The 24,960-nt window shown below is 47.9% G+C and overlaps 2 protein-coding genes across 21 annotated transcripts in view; one reads left to right on the forward strand and one right to left on the reverse strand.

Moving 5' to 3' along the window:
* CRACD (capping protein inhibiting regulator of actin dynamics) overlaps positions 1-17,987 on the forward strand; it is a 252,420-nt gene extending 234,433 nt beyond the window's left edge. For all 11 annotated transcript variants that reach the window (XM_064584526.1, XM_064584524.1, XM_064584525.1 and 8 more), the window contains 6 exons: positions 249-317; positions 2,489-2,671; positions 3,317-6,206; positions 12,862-13,052; positions 13,642-13,804; positions 15,757-17,987. In XM_064584526.1, coding sequence (XP_064440596.1) covers positions 249-317; positions 2,489-2,671; positions 3,317-6,206; positions 12,862-13,052; positions 13,642-13,804; positions 15,757-15,917 — 3,657 coding nt within the window. In that variant the 3' untranslated portion in view covers positions 15,918-17,987. The remainder of the gene's footprint in view (positions 1-248; positions 318-2,488; positions 2,672-3,316; positions 6,207-12,861; positions 13,053-13,641; positions 13,805-15,756) is intronic.
* Positions 13,798-24,960, reverse strand: part of AASDH (aminoadipate-semialdehyde dehydrogenase) — a 42,633-nt gene continuing 31,470 nt past the window's right edge. For 7 of the 10 annotated variants that reach the window (XM_045881101.3, XM_064584533.1, XM_045881100.3 and 4 more), the window contains 3 exons: positions 24,203-24,325; positions 23,378-23,509; positions 18,610-21,926 (listed from right to left, as the gene is read on the reverse strand). In XM_045881101.3, the coding sequence (XP_045737057.1) occupies positions 21,537-21,926; positions 23,378-23,509; positions 24,203-24,325 (645 nt within the window). In that variant the 3' untranslated portion in view covers positions 18,610-21,536. Of the gene's footprint in view, positions 17,668-18,609; positions 21,927-23,377; positions 23,510-24,202; positions 24,326-24,960 lie in introns of those variants that run through there. The other 3 variants (XM_064584534.1, XM_064584535.1, XM_064584536.1) reach the window with 3 other exon arrangements.

Raw genomic sequence — 24,960 nt, forward strand, 5'->3', positions numbered from 1 at the left:
GACTGGCGCCTGGCCTCTCTCAGCCCTGGGGAAACGCAGCAAAGATGGAGGCTAGAGGCTGCCCGGACGGAGATGTGTTGAACTCAGGAAAAGAAGAAAGTGTACACTTCGTGCCGGGAGTCCTAGTCGGGACATTAGCCGAGTCCCCACCGGGACGCCCACCTTTCCCACGCGCAGCAGGAGTCCGCTTATCTGCCCAGGACTTCCTGTTCCGGCATCTAACTGCAGCGCTCTCTTTACTGTTCCAGCCCAGTGACACTCCAAGTTCTCAGAGTCCTCCGAATCGGCCTGGAGCCAGAAGTGAGATGGAAGAGAAGGTAGTATGACTTCAACTTCTGTTTTTAGTGTCTTTAACTTCCATTTCGCCCCCCCTTAGCTGTCCGCTAAGCCCCTTTTGTCGACCCACTGTCTCATTTTTCCATTCGTAAATGCTGCCTTCACCCATTACCTTCAGTTCCTTCAGAACGTTACCAGTGGTAGATGTTAGAGTGTTCATTATGCACCTGCTGGTACTGAGCCCCGCTTGGAAAAACAGCCACCTCCCAGCCTGCACATATTTGCACACTTAGACGTTGCTCATCTTCCTAACTGTGCCAGGTCCTTCCAGACACTGTTAAGCCATTGAAAAAGACATTCCAGAACACCTGTACCTTCAGGAAAAGAGTCTCCTTCTATTTAGAGATGCAAAAAAAAAACAAAACAAAACCTCAGCTTTTCTCTACTTGTATGTGTTTTTGTTTTTTAACTTTTCTGGTGTTCAGTTGAACCCGGGACTGTGCCTACAGGAGTCTCGGGAATCCTGTAGAGGCCGGTCCACTCCCATGAGCAATCTTCACCTGCACGGGGCTCCAGGCCTCCTCATGGGGGCTGGTACAGTGAGCAGAGTATGTCCCTGAGTCTTCTGAAGGGGGATGGCTGCAGACAGTGCCACCACCCAGACAATGAAGAAGCCCGGTTGGAATACACTAGAAATGCAACCTGGCATTTAAATCTCAGCTTCAAGTGCTTCTCTGTGCCTTCAGTCTGTCACATTTGGCTCAGACGCTTTTTATTCATCCATCTATTAGGGGATGGAAATAAATGTTTGATTCATCTCTCTTGAACCAGAGTTCAGAATTTGGTAACTATTAGAAAGATAACTATAGAGAAATAAAAGCTAGGAGCCCAAAGGCTGGAATTATTTTTCCTTACTTCTGTGCTTCTTAAGCTATTTACTGAGCATCCATTTTGCTCTTGGAGCTGGCTTGGTCCTTTATCTTTTGTGCATGAATATGGAAGGTAGTGGCAACAAGCAAAGCTGTCCGCTAAGCCCCACCGGCTCTGCCTCGGTAGCGTGGATGCTGACACACGGACGCCGGCCTCGGCTCCTGGGGCGCCTGTGCTGGGCGCTGCTGGCCCCGCAGGGAGGGCCGAGAGCGCCCTCTGCCGCGTGCTGGCGCCGTGCGGCTGGGAGCCGTCCCCTTGCCGCGGCCTGTAATTCTCACTAGTTCCAGGCGTGGCTTCTCCTCCCATTCAGTGTGGCCTCCGGGAGCCGGCTGAGCTGGGGCTCTCTGACCGGTCTAACTGGCAGTGGTTCCTAAGTGCGCGCATCTGCGTTACAGTGCTGCCCTTCGCCGTCTGAGGGACAGCCCTCACCCCTGGCTGGTACATTGCTGCCCTTCCTTTTTCCACCAGGGCCTCCCCCTCTCAGCGGCTTGGTGCACTCAACCCAGTGCTCTGTGGCCTTGGAGTGACTGTGCTGGAACATTTTTGTGGGTGGCAATTTCATGCCCTAGGCATAGACGATCTACTTTTTTGTTGTTCCTTCATTCCTCCCCAAAATATGTATTGAGCACTTGCCAAATGAGATTTGCTACGTGGGCATAAGGAGGACTGAAAAGAGGAAAAAGATACGTTCCCTCCTCAAAGGGACTAAGGTGGAAGCTGAAGGATGTTTGCAGGTGTCTGAGGTCGTGTCTTAGATGATAGAGTCCTTAGTATGGAGATGAGCTGGTCCAGGGTTCAGCAAACCATGACTTATTTCAGGCTCTGTGGCCATAAGGTCCAACCAGGACACTCTCCTTTGTTGTGCTCTTCTTTGTAGCCCAAACGCAGCCGAAGACGATGGACAATGGGCGTGGCTGTGTGCCAGCAAAACTTTATTTACCAAAATAGGCTGTGGGCAGGATTGGGTCCCCTGGCTATGTTTGGTCACCCCCCCATCTACTCTAACCTCCCCCTCAATATTATTCAGAGTAGGAAAACTAGCCCCTGAAAGGTTACCTGACCTTTATGAGTTCATGCAAATAGCACTGGCAGAACAGATCGTTGGTGTCCCCTTTTAATTCCCAAAGCCATGCTCATCTCACTGTCCCAGTGAGCCCCGCCCGCTCGAAGCCGTCCCTGGGCCGGGCCGGGCAATGTGCAGGCTCCATCGAGCAAGGGCGATGGCTCTGGGACTCCTCGCATGCGGTTCTCATCGGGACTGTGTGGTTTCCTCTCCATACAGGTGGCTCCAGTGAAACCATCTCGGCCAAAAAGGCACTTCTCTTCTGCTGGAACCATCGAAAGTGTCAACCTAGATGCCATCCCCCTGGCCATCGCTTGCCTGGACAACAGTGCCGCCAAACACAAATTGTCCGTAAAGCCAAAAAACCAGAGGGTGTCCAAGAAGCACCGGCGGCTTGCCAGGGTATGTAGAGCCTGTCGCAGCTGACCAGGCAGCTGCCCGTGCTTGCTGGGTGCCCATTCTACCCAGTGGGGTGGTGCCAGTAGAACGAACTAGGTCCCTCGAATCGGGGACCTGGTGTGTTGCAGTGAACGAGGGCAAGCAGGCCCCTTTACTTTCCATCGCCCTTTCTAACATGTTGCCTGCCTGGGGGCTGGTGGACCCCCAAATGAGAGGCTGCCATTCGAGGGCCTCTGGACACTTGGCGTTGGCTTCGCCCCGGCCAGGTGACCCAGCTCCCCTGCTGTGGCTCAGCCAGAGGTCCTTTGGTTTGACTGGGGTGGACTTTGAAGTCACAGGTTCCAGGGCACATCGATGAAGTGCAAATGTCATTTTTTCTCATCTTCCTCATGCTGGGCTATTGGTTCTCCTATGATTCATTTGTATTAAGCAAAAGGAATTTGAGAATGACCAACAAAGGGGCTAGAGAGTCAACATGAAGTGGATGTGTTTTCCTGCACCCTGGCAATTTGCTCTTGGTGTTTACTGAGCTCTATACTTAGGAACAACTGCCCCTTCTTTTGAGATTAAGAGGGCCACCGACATTATGAATAAGGTGGGTAATGGTTGCCTGTGCTAAAGGAAAAGGCTAAGTCTTTCTTTCCTTAGGATCGACCAAATGAACACGGTGGCCTTCCACATCAGCCCTCCCTGGACCAGAACGGACACGCTGGAGAAGACAAGCCAATTTGGCACGAAGAGGAACCAGAGCTGCTGGACTCCGAAGAAGAGAAGAGATGCCAAGAAGAATACTGGCTAGAACTTGAGGCCAAGTGCAAACGGCAGAAGGCTGAGGCAGCCGAGAGGAGACGTCTGGAAGAGCAGAGACTCCAGGCCCTGGAGAGGAGGCTTTGGGAAGAGAACAGAAGCCAAGAGCTCTTGGAGGAGGAAGGAGAGGACAAGCAGGGAGAGGAGACAGAACTGCAGCTGGAGGCAGAAAAAAGGCCACGCGAAGAGGAGAGGCAGGGACTGGGAGAGCAAGGTGGCCAAGGCCAAGAGCCGAGGGAGCAAGAAGAAGGAAGGCACCCGGAGGCCCAAGAGCAGGCGGTGTGCAGCGGGCAGGAGGCGGAGAAGCAGCGGCAGCTACAGGAGGAAAGCGAGCTGAAGGAGCTCAGGAGGCACGGGGAGGAGGAGCAGCGGCGGTGGGAGGAGGAGCAGCAGCGGCGGGAGGAGGAGCAGCAGCTGCAGGAAAGGGAGGAGCAGCGGCGGCGGGAGGAGCAGCAGCGGCGGCTGGAAGAGGAGCAGCGGAGGCTGGAGGAGGAGCAGCAGCGGAGGCTGGAAGAGGAGCAGCGGTGGCGGGAAGAGGAGCAGCTGCGTTTGGAAGAGGAGCAGCGGCGGCGGGAGGAGGAGAAGCGGCTGCTGGAAGAGGAACAGCGCCGGCGGGAGGAGGAGGAGCAGAGGGAAAGGGAGGAGCAGCGCCGGCGGGAGGAGGAGCAGCGAGAATGGGAGGAGCAGCGGCGGCGGGAGGAGGAGCAGCGGCGGGAGGCGGAGGCAGCGGCCGAGGAAAGGGCGGAGCGGGGAAAGCGGGAGGAAGTGGAGGCCGCGAGGCGGCAGGAAGCGGAGCGTCGGGAAGCCGCGAGAGTGCGCGAGGAGAGGTGGCAGCAGCTGGACGACAAAACGGGTTTGAGCCCACATCAGGTGGACTTGGCAGAGAAACCTGGGAAACGAGAGCACCACCTGCAGCCCGAGAAGCAACGGGAAAGCTCGGAGGAATCCAGGATTTGCGAGAAGCAGAGTCAGGAGGCCGAGGCAGCCGGCGAGCCGCAGGGACGGCGCGGGGCTGGTCCCGGGCATGGCCGTCGTGCACGTCCGGAAGAGAGACCAGAAACTAGCGCGCAGCCTCCCCAGAAACACGAGGCGCAAGTGGAAGAGGCTCCCGGGGAGAGGAAGGACGCCGCCGCCCCGGAAAAAGACAGAAAGGGGGAGGAACTCCGGTGGCAGGAAGTGGACGAGAGGCAGAGCATGCCCAGGCCCTACACCTTCCAGGTGTCATCGGGAGGGAAACAGATTCTCTTCCCCAGAGTCAATCTGAGCCCAGTGACGCCCGTGAGAGATGTGGGACTGGCCTCCGCTCCCCACGCGCCGAAGACCCCCCGAGCCAGCGCGGCCGCCCACGGCCTGCACTCCTCCCTGAGTGTCCCCCACACAGCCATTCTGGTGACGGGCGCGCAGCTCTGCGGCGCGGCGGTCAACCTGAGCCAGATCAAGGACACGGCATGCAAGTCTCTCCTGGGCTTGTCAGAAGAAAAGAAGCACGTGGATGTCTCTGCCCTGGAGAGCGCAGCCCGCGCGCCTGTTGAGCCCCGGGCCGGCAGCGGGAAGGTCAGGGCCCCCCAGGAGTCTCCGAGCAGTGTGGCCGCGCTAGCCGAGTGGGCGTCCATTCGGTCCAGAATCCTGAAGAGCGCGGAGGGTGAGCCGCGCAGCGAGAGGGGCCGGTCTCGGCCGGGTGATGAGCACGCTCCCAGGGCCCGCAGTGATTCCCGCGGGAACCTCCGGAAGACCCCCCCAGTAAGTGCGAAGTTCTCTATTATGCCTGCCTGGCAGAAATTCTCTGACGGTGGCACCGAGACCTCCAGACAGAACACAGAAGCAGAGAGCATGAGAAAAAGACCCTCGCCGGGAGCCGGCGACGGCTCGGTGCCCCAGCCCCTGGCTACTAACGAGCTCCCCAAGGGCGCGGAGAAACCAGAGCCGGCAGACACCACAGAGGGGTGCAAATTTGCCAAAGACCTCCCGTCTTTCCTTGTCCCAAGCCCTGCCTACCCGCCTCACAAAGCCGTGGCCCATGCAGAAACCATGGCCGCTGCGGACAGTGAGACCACCAGCGGGAGAGGAAAGCCGGACCCCTCGATGCCTGGCCAGGAGGAAAAAGCCTCACCTTTCGGAATAAAATTGAGAAGGACCAACTACTCCTTGCGCTTCCACTGCGACCAACAGACAGAACAGAAGAAGAAGAAAAGGCATAGCAGCACCGGGGACGGTGCCGATGGCGGCCCGCCCGCACCAGGGAGCGCAAAAGGAGAGGAGACGGAAGCCGTGGCCCCCAAGCATGGCCCGGCCCTGCCCGCCGAGAGGAAGCCAGCCCTGTCCGCCTGGAAGGACTCGGCCGCAAGAGCCCACCCTTCTCCCGCGGCCCCGCCGGCCGGCAGCCAGACCCCCGCCGCAGAGCACGACAAGGCGGCCACCAAAGCGCCCCCGGCGCAGAAGCCAGCGCTGGCCCCCAAGCCCGCCGGCCAGACGCCCCCCTCGTCCCCACTCTCCAAACTGAGCAGGCCCTACCTGGTGGAGCTGCTGGCCCGCCGCGCGGGGAAGCTGGACCCGCCCGAGAGCAGTGACCCCCGGCCGCCGTCGCCGCCGCCGCCGCCCGCAGAGCCGAGGCGGGCGCACCAGAGGGAGGAGGAGGAGGAAGTGGTGGAACCGGAGCGCAAACCCGCTTCCCCGGCCCAGCCGGCCGCTCGGCCGGAGAAGCCTTCCCAGACCCCCGAGGCCGCGAGGAAAGGTAGGTTGGGTGGGTGGGATCGCTCGGCCTGTGCCGAGCGCCTCGTGAGGGTCACGGCGGAAGCCTGGGCTGCCCCGGGAGCGGAGCCGGGAGCGGCCGCGTGCCCGAGCAGCCCCTCCGGTGGAGGCCCTCTCCCGAGTCCCGAGGCGCTTTTCTTGCTCTGCTTCGGAATTTGGGAGGTGCTGACAGCGACATGTGTGCCGCTCGCACCGTTGGCCGTACTTAGGTCCAGGTGCTGACGCTGAGACGGACACGCTTTCGCTTGACAGCGGAAACTGCAAATCGGTCCTAATGAGCCACGACGTCCTTAACCTGGGGCGGGCCCCGGCGGGGACGGGGAAGACAGGTTTCCCGGACGAGTCGCGTTCTCCCGGGGCAGTAGCGGCGCCCCGCCGGGAGGTCGGGACTTGCAGCCGCCGCCGCCTGAGGAGCTTAGGTGTGGACGACCCCGTTGGGCGCAGCTTCGCGCAAAGCGCTCTGCAGCTGCATCCCCCCCACCCCAGCAGCCTGGCCCGGCGAGGCCGCCCACGACGGATGGCCGAGCGGCCGCCCTCGCGCGGGGCCGCCGCTCGTCGTTCTTCAGGGTAGCCGCGAGCACTTGCACTGGCTTTGGGGCCCCCGAGAACCTTTAGCGAACACTTTGTCTTTCCGGGTTCGTAGAGTTGGAGGTAAGGTTCGGGTCATAGTCCGGGAAGTTACTCCCATTTCTCAGAGAAATTCTCCCCTGAGGTTTATTAGGAAACGCGTAAGCCTTCTGTCTTGTTGAATTGTTTAGGTGGTCGGTGATTTTTTTTTTTTTTAAGATTTTTTATTTATTTATTTGACAGAGAGAGACACAGCGAGAGAGGGAACACAAGCAGGGGGAGAGGGAGAAGCAGGCTTCCCGCCGAGCAGGGAGCCCGATGCGGGGCTCGATCCCAGGACCCCGGGATCATGACCTGAGCCGAAGGCAGACGCTTAACGACTGAGCCACCCAGGCGCCCCTGGTCGGTGATTTTTGCTGAGAAAAGAGCTTTTTCCCCAGCAGTGCTGGTTTGGTTACTTGCCTTATGGAAGGGAGATCTCATTGTCCTTTTTAACCAAGCCTTAGACCGGCATGTAGCTCAGCAGTTGCCGGACCGTTTCTCCCTAATTTTGTTTGTCCTGCTGATGAGTAGCCCGTTTTCAGTTTTTTCTTTGTGTTGTTGTTTTCCGCCTGTGCTGGGCCCTGGGGGACGGCCACGGGGAGTCCTCCCACAAGCCCAGTAAGAGCTGTCCCTTAGTTCCCCATAGCCTCCCGGGACTCGTGCTGACAAGCCCCGTTGGCCTTCAGAGCTAGGTGTTTGGGGGGCCTGGCTCTTAGGTAGAAGTCTTAAAAGTTGGGGTACCAGATGTGGAGTCCAAACCCTTTGCTCCTCAAGGAGAAGCTAGGAGTTGTGAGTTCCCTCCCAGTTGTGGGTTGTACAGGGAATGGGTTTATGGTGAGATGGCGTCTCAGCTTCTCCAACCTCCTTCCATGTGGGGTTTTTCTCATTCATCCAATGTGTAGGAGTTGCTCAGCTAGTTTTTGGATTTCTTTTAAAGGGAATTGTTGCATATGTAGCTGTATATTGGGTGTGTCCCTGGGAGGAGAGAAGTTCGGGGTCCTTCTACGTCGCCATCTTGAACTGGAGCCTCATTTTCAGTTTTAACATTATGATCTCATCAAAGTCCCTCTCACTGTCTGGAGGACTCTACCACTCTCCTTAGCTTCTCCCCAGAGAAATAACTCTCTGTTGTGCTTCTTTTTCTAGAGAAGTCCCTTCATTATAATTTCCTACCAAAAACCGTTACTGCTCCTTTTTCTTTCCCAGGGTCCAGATTCTGGGCTGTTAGGCTCTGCTAACTGAATTTTTCTTTATTTGCTAGAAAAGAAGCAATGGATGCAAGGTCCACATGCCTTGGGGGTGCTGTCTAAAGACCACTGGCATTTTCCCACCCCACACTAGGCCAGGCTGACCAGTGTGTTGGACTGAACACCCCCATCAGAATAAAAATGTTAAAGCCTGCATCTCCAATTTCACCTGTTACTTGTGTACCTGTAGTGCTGTCCTCAGCTAAAACCCCTGGAGCGCCGCGTGCATTTAGGGTGAAGTTCATTGAGACAACAGGCGGACATAAATCCGTGTTGCAAATCCTGGTGCTGCCTTTTATTTTCTTTGGCCAGCTCCTTGACAGCTCTGCCTTCTTCATAAAGTGGCCCACAGAGAGCTTGCAGCTCGGCTAGTTTCTTCTGTTTGTATTATTAGTGGCCACAGTATGCTCGAAGCAAAGGAGTGAGGAGGACAGCGTCACTAGTTCTCTGCCCTCCCTGCACTTGGTGCTTCCAGCTTCCCTCGGGGGCTCTGTAAATACACTGTTCCATGTGGCCTTCTGGTATATGGCCTGAGTGAGGATGTCCGTGCCAGTCTAAATATTAAATACTAGAAAAGCTTAATTTCATTTTTCTTTTTAGATTTAAAAATATATCAGAAATTTTAATCTTTTCTTCCTTTAGCCCCAGTGATTTGCCTTGCACATCCCCTAGGGCACACACACCCTTTATTTTGTAGACCACTGCTGTAGAAAGAGATTTCCATCCCCAAGGGTGAGGCCAGTGAGAACCAGCCCATAGGCGGAGCCACTGGGAGGGCTTTGACTCTGAATCCACCCCGTGTTTGTCCTCTAGAGGTCATCTCATTCTGAAATTCCCACCTCCGTATGGTGGGTGGAATAGATATTTAAGTGGCCCTTTCTCCAAGAATTTACCTTTGGGAGCAGTGGTTCAAACTCTGTAGGGCCAGGATGTACTTGCTCATATCCCCAGAACCCGAAGGAGGGAATCTGAATGGCCTGTGGTTCCCCTTGTCCACTGTGTTTAGAATGAGAGAGAATAGGTTTAAACAAATGTTTTACCTTGCCTCCTTCTCTCCCATGATTTTTCTATGACCTTGTGGTAGCTGTCTGGGCCAGTCCGAAGTTGGTGATCTAGAACTTTACTTCAGGATATGAGAGTCGGAGCTATTATTTGTGGAAGACCTTTGGGCAACCTGGGCTGAAATTCAAACAGGAGCCCCGTTTTAACATTCTCAAACGTTTTCTGTTTATCGATCCTCAGCTACAATCCAGACCTGTTAGACCCTTACACATATTGTGTTACAGCCTTTTTAAAGCCTGGTCATAACTCTAGAATGTGCTATTCAAGGGCCACAGTTCTAAGGAAATAAAAAATCTGGCTGGCGATTTACCTTTTCAAATAAAAAAAAAATAGGCAATTCTACTTTAAAGGTATTTTGACCCTTGTGATAAAACACCAGTCAAAATTGTTGTCAGGAAACTGGCCAGTGGTTTTAATGACTTTCAGACGGAATGTTTAGTGTAGGATTCCCTTTTACATGAGAGCTTCAAATGGAAATCATTTGGATCTTGGCAATTTGGTTTTCAGACATTTTACAAACAGGTGTTACACTGTCCTTGAGTAAAAAAAAAAACAATTTATTAAATTAATTCCCATGTTAGGGCACCTGGGTGGGTCAGTCGTTAAGCGTCTGCCTTCAGCTCTCAGGTCATGATCCAGGGTCCTGAGATCTAGCCCCTCATCGGGCTCCCTGCTCAGCGGGGAGCCTGCTTCTCCCTCTCCCTCTGCCTTTCCCCCTGCTCATGCTCTCTCTTTTTGTATCTGTGTCTCAAATGAATAAAACCTTTAAAAAATAAATAAATAAATAAATAAATTAGTTCCCATGTATCTAAAGCGTATCTAAAGCATAATGCTTGAATTGGTGAATACCAGTTGACCCTTGAACATCATGGGGGTTAGGGGCGCCAACTTCCTGTGCAGTTGAAATCCGTGTATAACCTTTGACTCCCCAAAACTTAACTATTAATAGCCTATAGCTGACTGGAAGCCTTACTGATAAACAGTCGATTAACTCATATTTTGTACATTAAATACTGTATTCATACAATAAAGTAAGCTGGAGAAAAAATGTTATTAAGAAAACCATAAGAAAGAGATAATACATTCACAGTACTGGGCTGTGTTTATAAAAAAAAAAAAAAATCCATGTAGAAGTAGACTTGGCGCAGTTCAAACCCATGTTCAAAGGTCAACTGTATTTTTAAAAATTTTTTGTTAATTAAAGATTCATTAAAAATACCTTTAATTGGGCACCTGGGTGGCTCAGATGGTTAAGCATCTGCCTTCGGCTCAGGTCATGGTCCCAGAGTCCTGGGATCGAGTCCCGCATCGGGCTCCCTGCTCCTTGGGAGCCTGCTTCTCCCTCTGCCTCTCTCTCTCTCTCTGTCTCTCATGAATAAACAAATAAAATTTTTTTAAAAATACCTTTAATTTTTTTTTTAATACTTTTTAAGTGTGCCAGTTTTCTTTACTGTGTTAGATCATACCTGAATGTTTATTTGATGATTAGGGATAGTGTAACGACCAAGACCCATTATAAATAGGAATTCTCTTTGTACAGTGTTATAGATCTAAAAGGTATAGACAAGCAGAACCTGCCCCTTTTTTTTGTGCTTGAATTCCTAATTTGATTTTACTTTGGTTCTTTCTCCTCAACATAAAGTCGAGTTGACTGAGAGCCCTGTTTGGTAAGGTTTTGGATCATCAAAGTGTAAACTTTTATTGGATTTCTAAAGAACAGGACTATAGTGAGCCCTTTTCCTTTGAGATAATAAAGCATTCAATGCCAGAATGATGATCTCTAAAAGGGCATGATTTTTACTTGAGGGAAAAGAAGGGGATAAGTCTCATAGACATAAACAGAACAGGTCTCTTGTGGAGCGGTTCCTCTGTGCCAAGCACTGTTGTGAATGTTCTGCCGTCCGGGATCTCTTCATCCTCGGGGCAGCCTGATGAGGCATGCGCCATTATCATCTCTGCTTAGGGATTAGAAGACCTTAGGGAGGTTCAAGTAGCTTTTGTTGGACATGAGGGCAAACCCAGGGCTGCTCAGTGTAAAAGTCTGATGACAGCCTGGGCGGCCCACCACCTGTGCAGCACGTCTGCCCGGGTGCACGGGGGGGGGGGGGGGGGGGGGGGCAGTCAGCCACAAGAAAAGCACAGACTGGAAATCGGAAGTCCTAGGTTCAAACTTCGGCCGGGGCGCTCACACTCCCGTCTGTCAGAGGAGAGCACTGAGCCCAAATCACAGTTTCCTGCTGCGTCCCTCAGAGCCCTGTGCCCCCAGCAGCCTCACTAGGTAGAGCAGCCTCCCTCGGACCTCTTTCATCCATTGGGGTTCCGCATAGGATGTTTGGGGTTAAAAAGCGATAAATAAGAACAATAAATCAGATAACAGCCCGGGTTACCTGTAGACCTGAGATTTTCTGACACCGGAGATCTTATTTTTACTTCCATTTTGAGGGAAGGAAGATGCTTCTGTGTTTCTGTTCATCAAAGATGTTACCTCCCCACCCAGAGAAGTCTCTCAGGCATCGGTGCAGAGTTCAGGTCAGGAAAGGACAGTTGAATAGTTCACGTCACAAGTTGTAGGGGGTGCGGGATCAAGAGAAGTGAGTGGTCTCACTGCAAACCTGCTTTTGCCTTTCCCGGTTCTGATCACAGTTCCATCGGGGGGATGGGGGGGGGTGGTCTCCACACCACCAGACAGTCCTCAGACACTACGTTTCAGTTGCGTTCCGACGCGGTCTACCTGGAGATGGCATCAGGCCCCGTAGGTTAAGGGCTCGGTCCCACAAAACTGTCCCCACTTCAGATGCCATTCCCAAGTCCAGGGCATCACCTGTGCTTCTGATCGACTTAAATCAGAGATGCTCATGACCCCCTCCTTGGGTTCAGTTAATTTGCTAGAGCAGCTCACAGAACTCAGAGAAACATTTTGCTTCCTAGATGACCAGTTTATTATAAAAGGGTATAATTCAGGAACAGTCAGATGGAAATGACACAGAAGGGTAAGGTATGGGGAAGGGCATGGAGTTTCTCTGCGCCCAGAGCACACCTCTCCCTTCAAATCTCTATGTGTTCATCAAGCAGAAACTCCCTGAACCCCATCCTTTTGGGTTTTTATGGAGGCTTCATTACGTGGGCACGACTGATTAAATCATCAGCCACTGGCGACTGAACTCAGTCTCTAGTCCCTCTCCCCTCCCTGGAGTTTGGGAGTGGGAACAAAAGATCCAACCCCTCTAATCAGACATGCTTGGCTCCTCTGGCCACCAGCTGCATCCTTAGTGTCGGTCCCAGAGTCCTCTCGTTAACAGAGTAAGAGACACCTTATGCTGTCATCACTTATGAAATCCCAAGGGTTTTAGGAGCTCTGAGCTCTAGAAATGGCACAAAGACCAAATACATATTTCTTTTTAAAATTTTTTTAAAGTTTATTTAATCTCTACACCCAGTGTGGGGCTCGATCTCTACGACTCAGAGATCAAGAGCCACATGCTCTACCAACTGAGCCAGCCAGGTGCCCCCAAATATATATTTCTTCTAAATCACAATATCGGGGCACCTGGGTGGCTCAGTCAGTTAAGCGTCTGCCTTCAGCTCAGGTCATGATCCCAGGGTCCTGGGATTGAGCCCTGCATCGGGCTCCCTGCTCAGCAGGGGAGTCTGCTTCTCTCAAATGAATAAGTAAAATCTTTAAAAAAAGAAATCACAGTACCACAATCTCTTTTTCCACAGAAAAGCCGGTTCTTCAGAGCAGGCACTCTTTAGACGGCTCTAAACTTGCGGAGAAGGTTGAAACTGTGCAGCCGCTGTGGATAACATTAGCACTGCAGAAGCAGAAGGGGTTTCGAGAGCAGCAAGCAACTCGCGAGGAGAAGAAGCAAGCCAGGGAGGCCAAACAGGCCGAAAAGCTCGCCAAAGAGAACGTGAGTAGCCTGGTTTTCAGCTTTAACTTTGCCTTCCCTGAATTTGGCTCTCTTTTAGGTCACAAGGATTTAAAAAAAAAAAAAAAAAACTAGCTAGGAGTGGTGGAGAATACTTAGGTTTAGAGCAATAAATAAACTGATCACCGTTAAACCAGGGAAGTGTGTTTGATTGGTAATTGTTTGGTTTCCTTATTCTCTTAGGTTAACCTGACTTGGTAGAATCCGTGACGACTAGCAGCAGTCCATGCACATAGCAGTTACACGGGAAATAGGAGAGTGATTTTATTTGAGCAGGGAGTTGGGAGGAAAATCAGGAGTCTTGCTCTGTGGCCCTGATTTTATGGTCTGTTCGATGGGCCTCTCCTTGGAAAGTGACTTTCCCTCTTTGAGACCTTTGAGCTGAGCTGCTCCACGGCGGGGGTCATGGTTGGCCCCACTTTGCTCCCACGTGCAGTCCCCGGGCAGTCCCTGCTGCTCCTTTAGGAGCAGAGGTTGGGGGCCGGCAGGCAGAAGCCCCCACGGCCTTGCACGGTCAGTCTTTCCACGTCCTTAGGTTGACAACACATGTGCCCTGACTCTGCCCACCCAGGTCAGTGTCGGCCCACAGCCCGGAAGCAGCAGCGTGAGCAGGGCGGGGTCCCTGCACAAGCCCACCGCCCAGCCGGAAGAGAAGCAGCCAGAGACAGCAGCGTCCAGGCTTGAGCGCAGAGAACAGCTGAAAAAGGCCAACACCCTTCCTACATCTGTGACAGGTAGGGAGAGCAGGTCCACGGCTGGTCTCGCAGCTGCTTTCTGTCCTTGAGTGTGAGTACAAGGTCAGCGCACGTGGCCCTCCAGGGCCCAGGCTGCCTCACAACCCCACAAGGCCACCCTTTGAGAAAGCTCATCTGGTAAAGCCCAGTGGGACTCCCCATCAGTGGTGATGGTAAATGGCTAACAGTCACCCTTCAGGGAGTGGGGAGACCTGGGATTTGTAGCATCTGACAGTTTTCGTGGGGTAAATCCTCCCACTGTGGCCAGTTTCAAGCTCCCCGTGTGCTGTCAACTGGTCCCATCACTTCATGTTGAACGAGCCCTCTCCATGCCCCACTGCCTCTAGTCTAGCAACATGAGGTTCATTAACTTCCTCCTGCGAGGGAGACTAGAGACCGTGAGAATCATCTCAAGAAGGGAAGAGGCAAGGGCGCCTGGGGGGCTCAGCTGGTTGAGCGACTGCCTTCGGCTCAGGTCATGATCCTGGAGTCCCGGGATCGAGTCCTGCATCGGGCTCCCTGCTTGGCAGGGAGTCTGCTTCTGCCTCTGACCCTCCCCCCCTCATGCTCTCTCTCTCAAATAAATAAATAAAATCTTTAAAAAAAAAAAAAAGGGAAGAGGCAAGATTATAATAGGATTTGGGGGAAAGGGTGAAGTTTAGGTAAAATGTAAGTGGAATGGGGTTTTGGCGGGTTCAGAACCGAGCAGGAGTTGTATATAAAGGGGTTGATTTCAAACCTGAGATCAAGAGTGGACTCAGGGTCCTGTTTCCAGGCAAAAGTGAGACGGTGTCTACTCACTGGTGGGATTTCAAATAGCAAGTTTCTGACCAGCAGGACTTTAGAGCAAGGTTTTTCAGCTGAGTCCTTTATGAAACATTGCTGTTAATATATTCATGACACACAAAAGACATTTTTTAAAAGATTCTTTATTCTGTTAAAGTGATCCTGTGATGTTTCCAACTATTTCCTTGTTACAAATCACTTGAAGGATGGATAGGAGTTGGAACAAGCTTCCTCCCAGGGGTTAGCAGGGCGTCTGTTTTCCCTTCTGGGCCACCTGGGCCCTAGAGGGCACCCACCCTGGAGACCTAGGCTGTTTTATGCCTTTGTTACCTGCTAGCTTGGGTATGGAAATGTAAAGAGGTCTCGCCCTTAAAGCTCTATATACTGTTTTGGTGAGGAGAAAAACAACTATATTTGAAAACCACTTTGGAGCACTATGTAATTTTTCAAGAACCTTCATGGGCATAATTCCATACGATCTTACACCCGAGACTTGAGGGTTCTAACCATCTGGGTGTGTCAGAGAGATCATTCTTTCAGAATAAAATTCCAAAGTCAGAGATCACACCTTTCTCTGCCTGACTTCTGTGGCCGTGCCAGAGAGTGGCTCCAGCTCACTGAAGCAAACTTTTGTTCTGATGTATTTGTCTTTTCCATCAGTATTTCCCGAGTTCTGTTCATGTGTAGGCCATTGCCATGGGCAAAGTCCAGATCCCTCATCTTAAGAAGCCTCTAAGGTCTGGTACAGGAAGAACTGGGGGGCAAGCCTTAACGTGGTGAGGGCTGGCGGGAGCCGGGGCCTCGGGCAGGGGGCACCCCGGGCCCTGCCTGGTGGGGAGCGTGAGTTTTGACCTCACCAGTTCAATAAATTCAGACTGCTGGTTTGATGTTTTTCTTCATGGAACTGACTGGTTGGATAACTAGAACCACAGCATTTACCTTTTATTTCTTATCATGTAGGCATAGCTTCTGTGCACAAAAAAATTAGGCTTCTGCACTGTAATTCTGTATGCAGTGGTTCTGATCACATTGCTTTCTTTCCCTAATTCTTCTCACTAAAGATGTCCAGTGTTTCACCGGGGTTTCCCTTCTGAATCTTGCACTCCTAATACACCAGAATGTGGCTCTGACTTACTCTTATCCTTTTCCTTCAAAACCCAATCCAGTGGAGATCTCGGATTCAGCCCCTGCCGCGCCGCTGGTGAAAGAAGTCACAAAGAGGTTCTCAACCCCAGATGCTGCCCCCGTGTCAACAGAACCAGCCTGGCTGGCTTTGGCCAAAAGGAAAGCCAAGGCCTGGAGCGACTGTCCACAGATCATTAAGTAGAGTGACTTTTATCCACTCCTACTGCCAGTTACTGGCTCTTCTCTTGCCCTTGTTATTTATTTTTTATATGAGGTAAAGAAACCACGCTAGGGAAAAGCAGCATGTTTTATAGGCTCTAAAATAATGTTCAGAAACTGAATCGGTGGCATTCCCTGTAAAGAGTGTATTTGCACAATCCTAGGTCCTGGTGCCTTGAGCTCTTCCTCGTTCTCAAGAGAAAATTCCATCCGAGGGACCACGTGAAGCAAAATCTCCAAACTAAGAACTTTTCACAAGAGCCTACCATGCCCCTACCACAGCCCTTCCACACATACACACCCACACACCATTTAGAACAGGACGTTTGCCAATCTTTGCTTTTTGATTCTTCAACTTCTTTTATCTAGAACATTTACCCTACCATATGTTTGGTGGTTTCTTTCCTTTTCTACAGTAATGGCGAAAGAAGGGGTCATACAGACAGAAACAAGATGCCCGTTCTCCTGAATGCATTGAGTAACTGGGAATCCTAACAGTCTGGCTGCCAACTCTGCCCACGTCTGCTTTTCTGAATCCTACCTATCTGAAACTGTAACACAGAAAGTGAATCTGTTCACACTTCCACCACACTGATGTCCGACAGGTCCTGTCATACTGGTACTCTCCTTCAGGACATGCTAAACATTTGGCCTAGGTGGCTCCTAGGGAACATTTCTATTTAGGATCATGAAGAAAGGAAGCCACAGATTCTCTTCCCAGCTCTGAGAATCCCCACCTAGTGCAGTGGTTCTTAAGATGTCCTGGCCCCATCTTCTGCCTTCCGAATTCGATCCTGTGAGTCTGGGCCAGGAAGGTCTATTCTGGCAAAACTCTTCAGACCAATTCTGATACATCCCAAAGGAGAACCTTGGGGATACACTGCTTCCAGGGTAATCTAGCTTTTAAAACTCTGAAGGGGAGGCTCATTTTACCCAAAGAAGTGAGAGGAAAAATTAAAAAACCAATCCACGAAACCAGACATTTACTACAAGATAGGGGAGGCTACTGACATTGAAGGTCTCGAGTATTCCCTTAGGTCTTTAGGGAAAATTTAACAGGAAGCCAAGATTTGGAGCCTTTGTACTAAGGACTTCTGTGGAAAGTTTCTTTACCATAATCGAGTAATTCATATTTAGAGTCAAATGTTCAATAGCGTTTATAATTTTGAGCATTCACCTTGCTATCTTTGAAAACATCTCCGAGTCTTAAGTGGCCTTGCTACTCCAACCGTGTGGTCCAAAGAAGGGACACGGTGATTCAAAAGCATGAAGCACAGGCCTCCCAGCCAACCACACATTGCCAATACTGACTTTATATTTCATGGTGTTGGCATATTCTCCTTTTCTGAGATTCTGACTCCATAATAGAAGTATACATCCTTTGCCCAATGCATGGGGAACTGCATTCCTTTTCCCTCTCCTGCAAAAACCCATCTTATCAGTATCCATCATCATTTTCCTCTATGCGGAGCTCACCTGACAGGTGATGTATTGTTGCTTTCCTGCCATTCACCACAGAGAAGGCATTTTCTTTTCTGGAAACCATGGCTCAGCCTCGTGGTTAGCAGTGGCACATACGGTCACGCGGACGGTTGTACTCCTGCAAGCTGGACTTAGTATACTGTCTATATACTGGACCTTCCAACTGTTAAGAATCAGTGTAATAATTTTCTTTTATTCCTGTGGGAAGCAATTAATACTCCACTGCATGTTTTCCACACTGATGTTCATTCCTAAATCAAACATAAAGGCATTTGTCAGTTTTCAGTGATTTCATTACTAACATAACACACTTTTTAATGGGAATCTTTCCACCTAGAGCCCTGGTATTATAGTGCTACGATAATTCTTCTTAACTTTCTCTTTCATCCTGTCAGCTCTGGATAATACCCCAGTAAGGGTGGAGAACAGGGGAAGCAATCGGGTCACTGATGAAGAATCCTAGATGAGCCCACTGCTCCTGGCTCACACGGCACCGAGCTCATGCGAAGTAGGAGAAAATACCTCAGTTACAAAGTTTCTCTTAAAGTCTGCAAAAGTAAAAGAGGACACTGAGGACAGGACAGTCACAGCACTTACTTCCAGCAACTTCTAAAGGGTACATGTTTAATATTTCATGTAAAATAACTCCACCAAATTTGCACTAAATACCAATGAAGTGTTATTTTGCTTTAGTTGTGTTGCCGTCTTTTCTGATCAACAAACTATGGGGGAAATTCTATAAAAAGACTTTTTTTTAAATGAATAATTGCTATGTTAAATAAGTTTTTTTTTTTAACTTAAACATACACTTCTCTTGGCAAAGGTAACAGATTAACCTCTGTTCATAAACTTATATATATATAACTAGAGCTTTTTGTTTACTTTTTTAATTTTTCAAGTGCAATTCTTACACATTAATTACTATTAAGTTATTTTAGAGCCAGTTATCAGCAAATTATAGTATGTATTCATTGTCTCTTCTTGTGACATTTAGTTTAATTGCTTATTTTAAAGCAGAAACGTTAGTTACAAGTGTCTTGCCATATTTTTACCAATAATAAAATTGAGTAGAGACAACAATGAAAAATAGTGTGATTTTAATATTATTTTGAGATTTTTGGTTTTGGTATAAAGGTTTAATGTAAAATGTCCATTATTGAAGGAAATGATCTTTCAATAAAAAATACCTACAAGATCTTCAGCATTGATGTAATTTCCTTTTCAAGATGAAGTTTTTGCCAATTTCAATGACCATCTAAAAGCAAGCTCATATTTACATAACTTGTTGAGAAAGAAACATTTCAAGGCATTTTATGTGCTACCTTGTATTTTTGACTAGATGTCATAAAGTAATGAATAGGGGCAAATAAAATGTTTATTTCAATCCTAAATTGGAATTGAATGGTCTGCATCTCAGAGAAAATACCACCACACAGCCTCCTTACTCCACGTGTGGGCTGCAGAACCGCAGCGATGGCTGGAGCTGAAAGCCTGTGGGAAAGGCAGCTTCCGGCTCCACACCAGACCTGCTGACTTACTTACAGGCCTATACACCAGGGCACAATGAGTGAGGTGAGTGAGGCCCTCATACCTTGGGTGCCAAAAACTGATTAAGATACTGTTCTTTTTTAGTATTTTTTTAAAATAAAAATTAGTACTTGGGGCACTTGGCTAGCTCAGTTGGTACAGCATGTGACTCAATCTCGGGATCGCTTAGTTCAAGCCCCATGTTGGGCTTAGAGATTACTTAATATAAATTAGTACAAATTCCATTGTGAACAAATACCAAAATTTTAAATAAAGACAGGGGTATTACTGATTTGTCTGTCTTTGTGCCTCAGGATCCATATGGCTTAGCAAAGCACTCTTTCAGCCCTCTCAATTGGAATGTGCATTTTATTTTAGCAAGAGCTGCAGGTGGTTAATACACACGTTAAGATTTAAGAGGCACTGATCTAAAACTTGGCAGAAGATGTGCTGTTCTTTTGGCCAGTCTGTATCTCAGTCCCCCTTCTAGGTTTGGGGAAATCTCCCAGCTCATGGGTCTTGCACTCCCCTCCCACCACCCCAGATGAAATGCCTGATACGTGCTTTGCTGCACTCTGTCACGGGCACGGAACCTGTTTCACTTGAAACTGGAAGAGACTATGCATTGATCTCCCAATTCAACTGTGTGGAAGTCTGGCAGCGGCGGGGAACGGTGTCTAGTGTTAGCAGTCTGAGCATTTAGAACTTCAAGGACAGCAGCTTGTGTCTTCCCCAGGCCAAAGTCATGGTGATTTCAGGCATAATGGTTCCTGGCTGTGTAGAGCTCTAGCCCTGCCCCAATTCTCTAAGCTATTCAATATTCTTTTTTAAAAATTCTTTTCTGCTTAGGGGCGCCTGGGTGGGTCAGTTGAGCGTCTGCCTTCGGCTCAGGTCATGATCCCAGGGTCCTGGGATCGAGTCCCACATCGGGCTCCCTGCTCAGCGGGGAGTCTGCTTCTCCCTCTGCCTGCCGCTCCCCCTGCTTGTGCTCTCTCTGACAAATAAAATCCTAAAAAAAAAAAATTCTTTTCTGCTTAAAATAGCCTAAGTTGACTTCTATAGCTTGCAGCTAAGAATTCTGGCATGTTTGATATCTGGGACTTTACTGGAGAATAAATGGACAAATGAAATTGATACCACAGTTGACTATAGAGATGAAGGGAAGGTAAACAATAGGAAACATTTCTGTTACTTTAAGTGCTTTAGCACAGTGTCTGATGTAATATGCTCTAAATAGTTACTACTACCACTAGTGGCTAAATTCCTAATATCCTAGCAAAAAAAAAAAAAAGGCTGCTTTATTACCTGAACTAGATCATGAAATTTCAAAGAAAACTGAGACATCTGTCCACCTATTTGAGTAATTTAAGTGATGTGGGAAAAAAGAACACGTGACTTCTGTTCCAGTAATCTTCGCTACTACCACCCAAAACTTACTACCCTAAACCTGAGTGGCTTCAAACAACTGCCATGTTATTATTTCTCAGGGTCCTGTGGGTGGGGAACTAAACGTCTGGCATCAGGATAGCCTCAACAGCTGGGGGTTGGCCGGAAGGCCGAAGGCAAACGTGCGGGGCTTCACCTATCCCTGTGATTTGGCTTTCTCGGGTTTTACAGCGCAGTGTCAGGGCCGCCAGACGTTTCAGGTGGCAGCTCAGGCATCCCATGAAAGCAGAAGCTGCCAGGCCTTCTTAAGGCTTAGGCTCAGAAGTGACAATAGTGTCACCTCCGCTGCATTCTATTGGTTAAAGCAAACCTTGGACTACGTCCAAGTACAAGAGAACGAGGATGCAGAAAGGGCATGGCTCCCGGGAGGAGGTATAGTTCACTGGGGGCAACTTCATGCCAGGCAGATGCAGCTATGAGCAAAGTGCTCTGGGACTGGAGAAGTAGCTCCAGCCCCAAACCATATATATTATGAGAAATCAGGATACTGAAGAGTATATAGGGTTTTTTCCCTTCCTGGTTTTCGCTGTGTTCCCTTCCACCAAGCCAGTGAACAAAAAGAGACCTACAACCACAAAATCTAATAAACTGAGAAACAGAGGTACAAAAATATTCACTAAAGTTTGTGTATCAAAAAACTGAAAAAAGAGGGTAAATCATCTTAAAACTCTACATAGGAAGAGACAGATCTATAGATATAATACTGGTATTTTGTTCATGTAATCTACTTTGACAAAAAGATCCCTTTGAGAACCTTTTGTTACGAATCACTGTAAATAGGTAAATGGTGCATAACATCATGGACTAAGTTTTTAAACCACCAGGTATACTCTGATCTTCTTTTTCACAGAAGTCTTCTATGAAAAAGTAAAAGAAAAAAAATCCAAAGTGGCATATCTGTAGCCTAATTAAAAGAAATTAAAGAAAATTAAAAGAAAGTGGTACTAAATAAATTGATCTTTTTTGTCCTATAATACCTTTTAAAAGCATTTGTTGCTCCTACAGGAAGTAAAATATGATCATTCTCCAATAAAGTATAGTAAAGACAAGTTTCTTAGGCAAAATAGAATCTTTAGTATAAAATAAGACTATCCAAATGCTCTGTATTTTCAGATGTCTCAGATAATTCAATAAGGACTGAACTTGATTATATATGATAGCCACCCAACAAATCCAGACAATAAACATAATTATTTCTGCATCCAATAAGAAGCATTGATTCCCAGATCACAGGAGAAGAGAAAACTTCCCCGGGAAGTTCATACACACTTTGCAGTCGTCCACTCTTAGAGTCCAAGATCCACAGCTTCCCATCAGTAGATGCTGCTGCCAGCAACATTCCACTGTCACCCTCTTGGTAACGGAAAGCAAACGGTGTTGCGTACACCCGTGAAGTAGTTTCAAATTTCCACTGGAGGTGACCTTTCATATTACAACAGTAGATAAAGCAATCATGGGAACCAAAAAATATTTCTTGCTCTGAGGCTGAGGCACATGGGGATGAAAAGATTGGTTCACTGGTAGAGAACTGCCAAACCTGAAGGATGATAAAGACAAAAATCATTCATTCGTCTCATTTCAATTTTCCTGTATAGTGAAGCTTTGTTCTTAATACAAATGTAAGCAGTGAAGGCTACTGAACAGTAGACACACACACACACACACACACAGAGGAAATAATGGCTTCTTCTGAAAAGCATTCTCAAATTAGACCTCTGTCCCAGGGGTAAAGTCTAGAACAAAATACACTGGAGTCTTATTACATGAGTCACTGCCTTGCACAACAGAATGAAACAAAATTAATTTTGAACCCCATTCAAGAAGGAGCTACTACTACTATGCTTAGAGATGCAAAGTTCAAAGACAAAACTGCACTCAGTTTTCAATGTATCTTATTAAAAACTGTACCTTATTCTATTCTCCCAATGTAAGGAAAAAGAAGTATGTGGGCTGAAAGGAAGAGTTTCTGTGCAAGAACTGAAATTAAAGGTTTAAACAAAAAGCTAGGAATTGTGGGTCTGCCCTATGGATGTAGCCTATCTGCTTATTTTAAAGCTACCACAGACAAACCTGTCAGCCAATATTTGAAGAAAAGATGAGGAAAAGGCCTAAGTCAAGACCATGTTTGCAAATGCACAGTAACAGCAGCATAAGAAAAACAAAATGAAGACAGTGGGCATCTTCACAAAATAGGATTTGTACTCCTAATTCTGTCCCTCACTTGGACAAAATCACTTTCATCTTTCTATGGTTCATCCAAAAAAAAATATATATTTGCCTCTTCTTACTTCTTAGAATAAGTAAAGGTGAGAATATATTCAAACTACTTTGTGAATAAAATATTAAGTGAACTATTATAAGATTTCATCACAAAGTAATTGTCACACAGCAAGAGGAACTGCTAGGCTATGAAGGCTGAAAGTAGAATGAAAAGCACCAGAATCCACTTGGCCACGAATGGGCTAACTCAGGTTGGAACTCGCACGCTCAAGGCCACCAACCTCCCAGATCACACATCCAGCACCAGCTCTGTTGGCAGTGACAGTGGCCTGTGGATACAGAAGTGGAGATGATGCTCCCAACAAAAAAGATCTCATGTTGCCCAGAAGAAGTCTCCCTGCCAATCATGAAGTTGCAGATGGGACCTCCATTCAATGCAATTTGGGTTATGCAACCTATTTCCATTTTCATAGAAAAAGCAGGGGCTTCTTTAAATGTTCAAAACCGCAACAGAAGTTATAATAAAATTGGCTAAAAGCTGGTAAAGGTTTTAAAATTAGAGGAGGGCATGGCACAAGTAGAACAATGCTTGAGTAGAATCTTCAATCTACTATCCCATCATGCAAAAATTAAGAAACCCACTGCTTGACAGTTAAACTAGTTTTCAACACTGAGTTGAAAGATGATGTTTATAAAATTTTACTTCAGTTGTCACCAACTGTCATGACTTGGAGAAAGATATATAAAATAGAACCAGAAATTTTTCACCTGTTCTCCAAAGTGAGTAAAGCAGAGTAAATTCCCATCCACACAGCCAATACAAACATACTGCAGGCAACACCGTGGAGAAGAAAAGAGTGGTTTTCCACAGGAATGTTTCCAAACTCTGTTCCCAGTGGCCTGCCATGGGCAAAAAGCAATTCACAGCATTTAAGTCATTCTACTAATCAATTACCCTTTATAAAACAAACTCCTATATCTCCCAGAGGCAAAGCTGTAAATATCAGAATAAGCTATAATGGCATGCTGATATCATAAATGAAGCTAGTACGTATACAGTTATAAAATTAATCAGTCCTCTTTATGAGAGCTGAGATAAAAATTTACAATAAAACCAGGAAATAATTAGTATATAAGATCTATCCTCAAACCATTCTAAGTTCGAATATCACTGAGAAAATTCTGCCAATTTAAAAAATAGATAAAAGACACACATAGAACTTCTATTTTCTCATCTTTCTAGACTTCATGTCATTTTTTTTTTAAGATTTTTTTTTTTTTTTTTTTTTTTATTTGAGAGAGAGAATGAGAGAGACAGAGAGCACATGAGAGGGGGGAAGGTCAGAGGGAGAAGCAGGCTCCCTGCCGAGCAGGGAGCCCGATGCGGGACTCGATCCTGGGACTCCAGGATCATGACCTGAGCCGAAGGCAGTCGCTTAACCAACTGAGCCACCCAGGCGCCCCATGTCAATCATTTTTAATGAGATCTGGTTCAGTAAGAGCTTGGCTATATCTAATTAAAAACTATTTCAAATTGCAAAAATAAAACATTTAAAAAATAGGTAATAAAATCAATACATATTTTATGCCTACAGGATTTATAGCCAGTAAATGTCCTCCCAGTGTAGCCACATATAAATGTTGTGGAATCAGGCTCAAACAAGGGGAAGAAAAGACAGTTCCTCCACATTTTAACTTCCAAACACACTTCTTTTTCTGCAAATAAGAAAGCAAATTAATTGGTTTCTGTTGGTGGTTAACAAATCTACATGTCCTAATCCTTGTGATACTACATCTATTTAGTTAATGTAACTCTTTAGTCTTTTTTTTTTTTTTAAAGATTTTTATTTATTTATTTGAGAGAGAGAGAATGAGAGAGGGCACATGAGAGTGGGGAGGGTCAGAGGGAGAAGCAGACTCCCCGCCAAGCAGGGAGCCCGATGCGGGACTCGATCCAGGGACTCCAGGATCATGACCTGAGCCGAAGGCAGTCGCTTAACCAACTGAGCCACCCAGGCGCCCGTGTAACTTTTTATTCTTAGTATAAAAGTAATATAGTCTACTTGTAGAGATTCAAGTTAGTATAAAGAAGACAAGGACCACCGAGACAGCCACCGTTAATAGTTTAACATTTTCCCTTTTGATCTTTTTGGGACATACACAGTTTAATACAGTTGAGATCATTCTGAATATATACTTGGTATCTAATTTTTTTTAAAGATTTTATTTATTTGAGAGAGAGAGAGACAGAAAGAGAACAAGCAAGGAGGAGGGGCAGAGGGAGAGAGAGAGAAGCAAACTCCCCACTGAGCAGGGAGCCCAACGTGGGGCTCAATCCCAGGCTCCCGGGA

Source organism: Mirounga angustirostris, unplaced genomic scaffold (genome assembly GCF_029215605.1).
Source record: "Mirounga angustirostris isolate CCGP_5_RB_7025 unplaced genomic scaffold, mMirAng1.0.hap1 SCAF_2, whole genome shotgun sequence".
NCBI lineage: Eukaryota > Metazoa > Chordata > Mammalia > Carnivora > Phocidae > Mirounga > Mirounga angustirostris.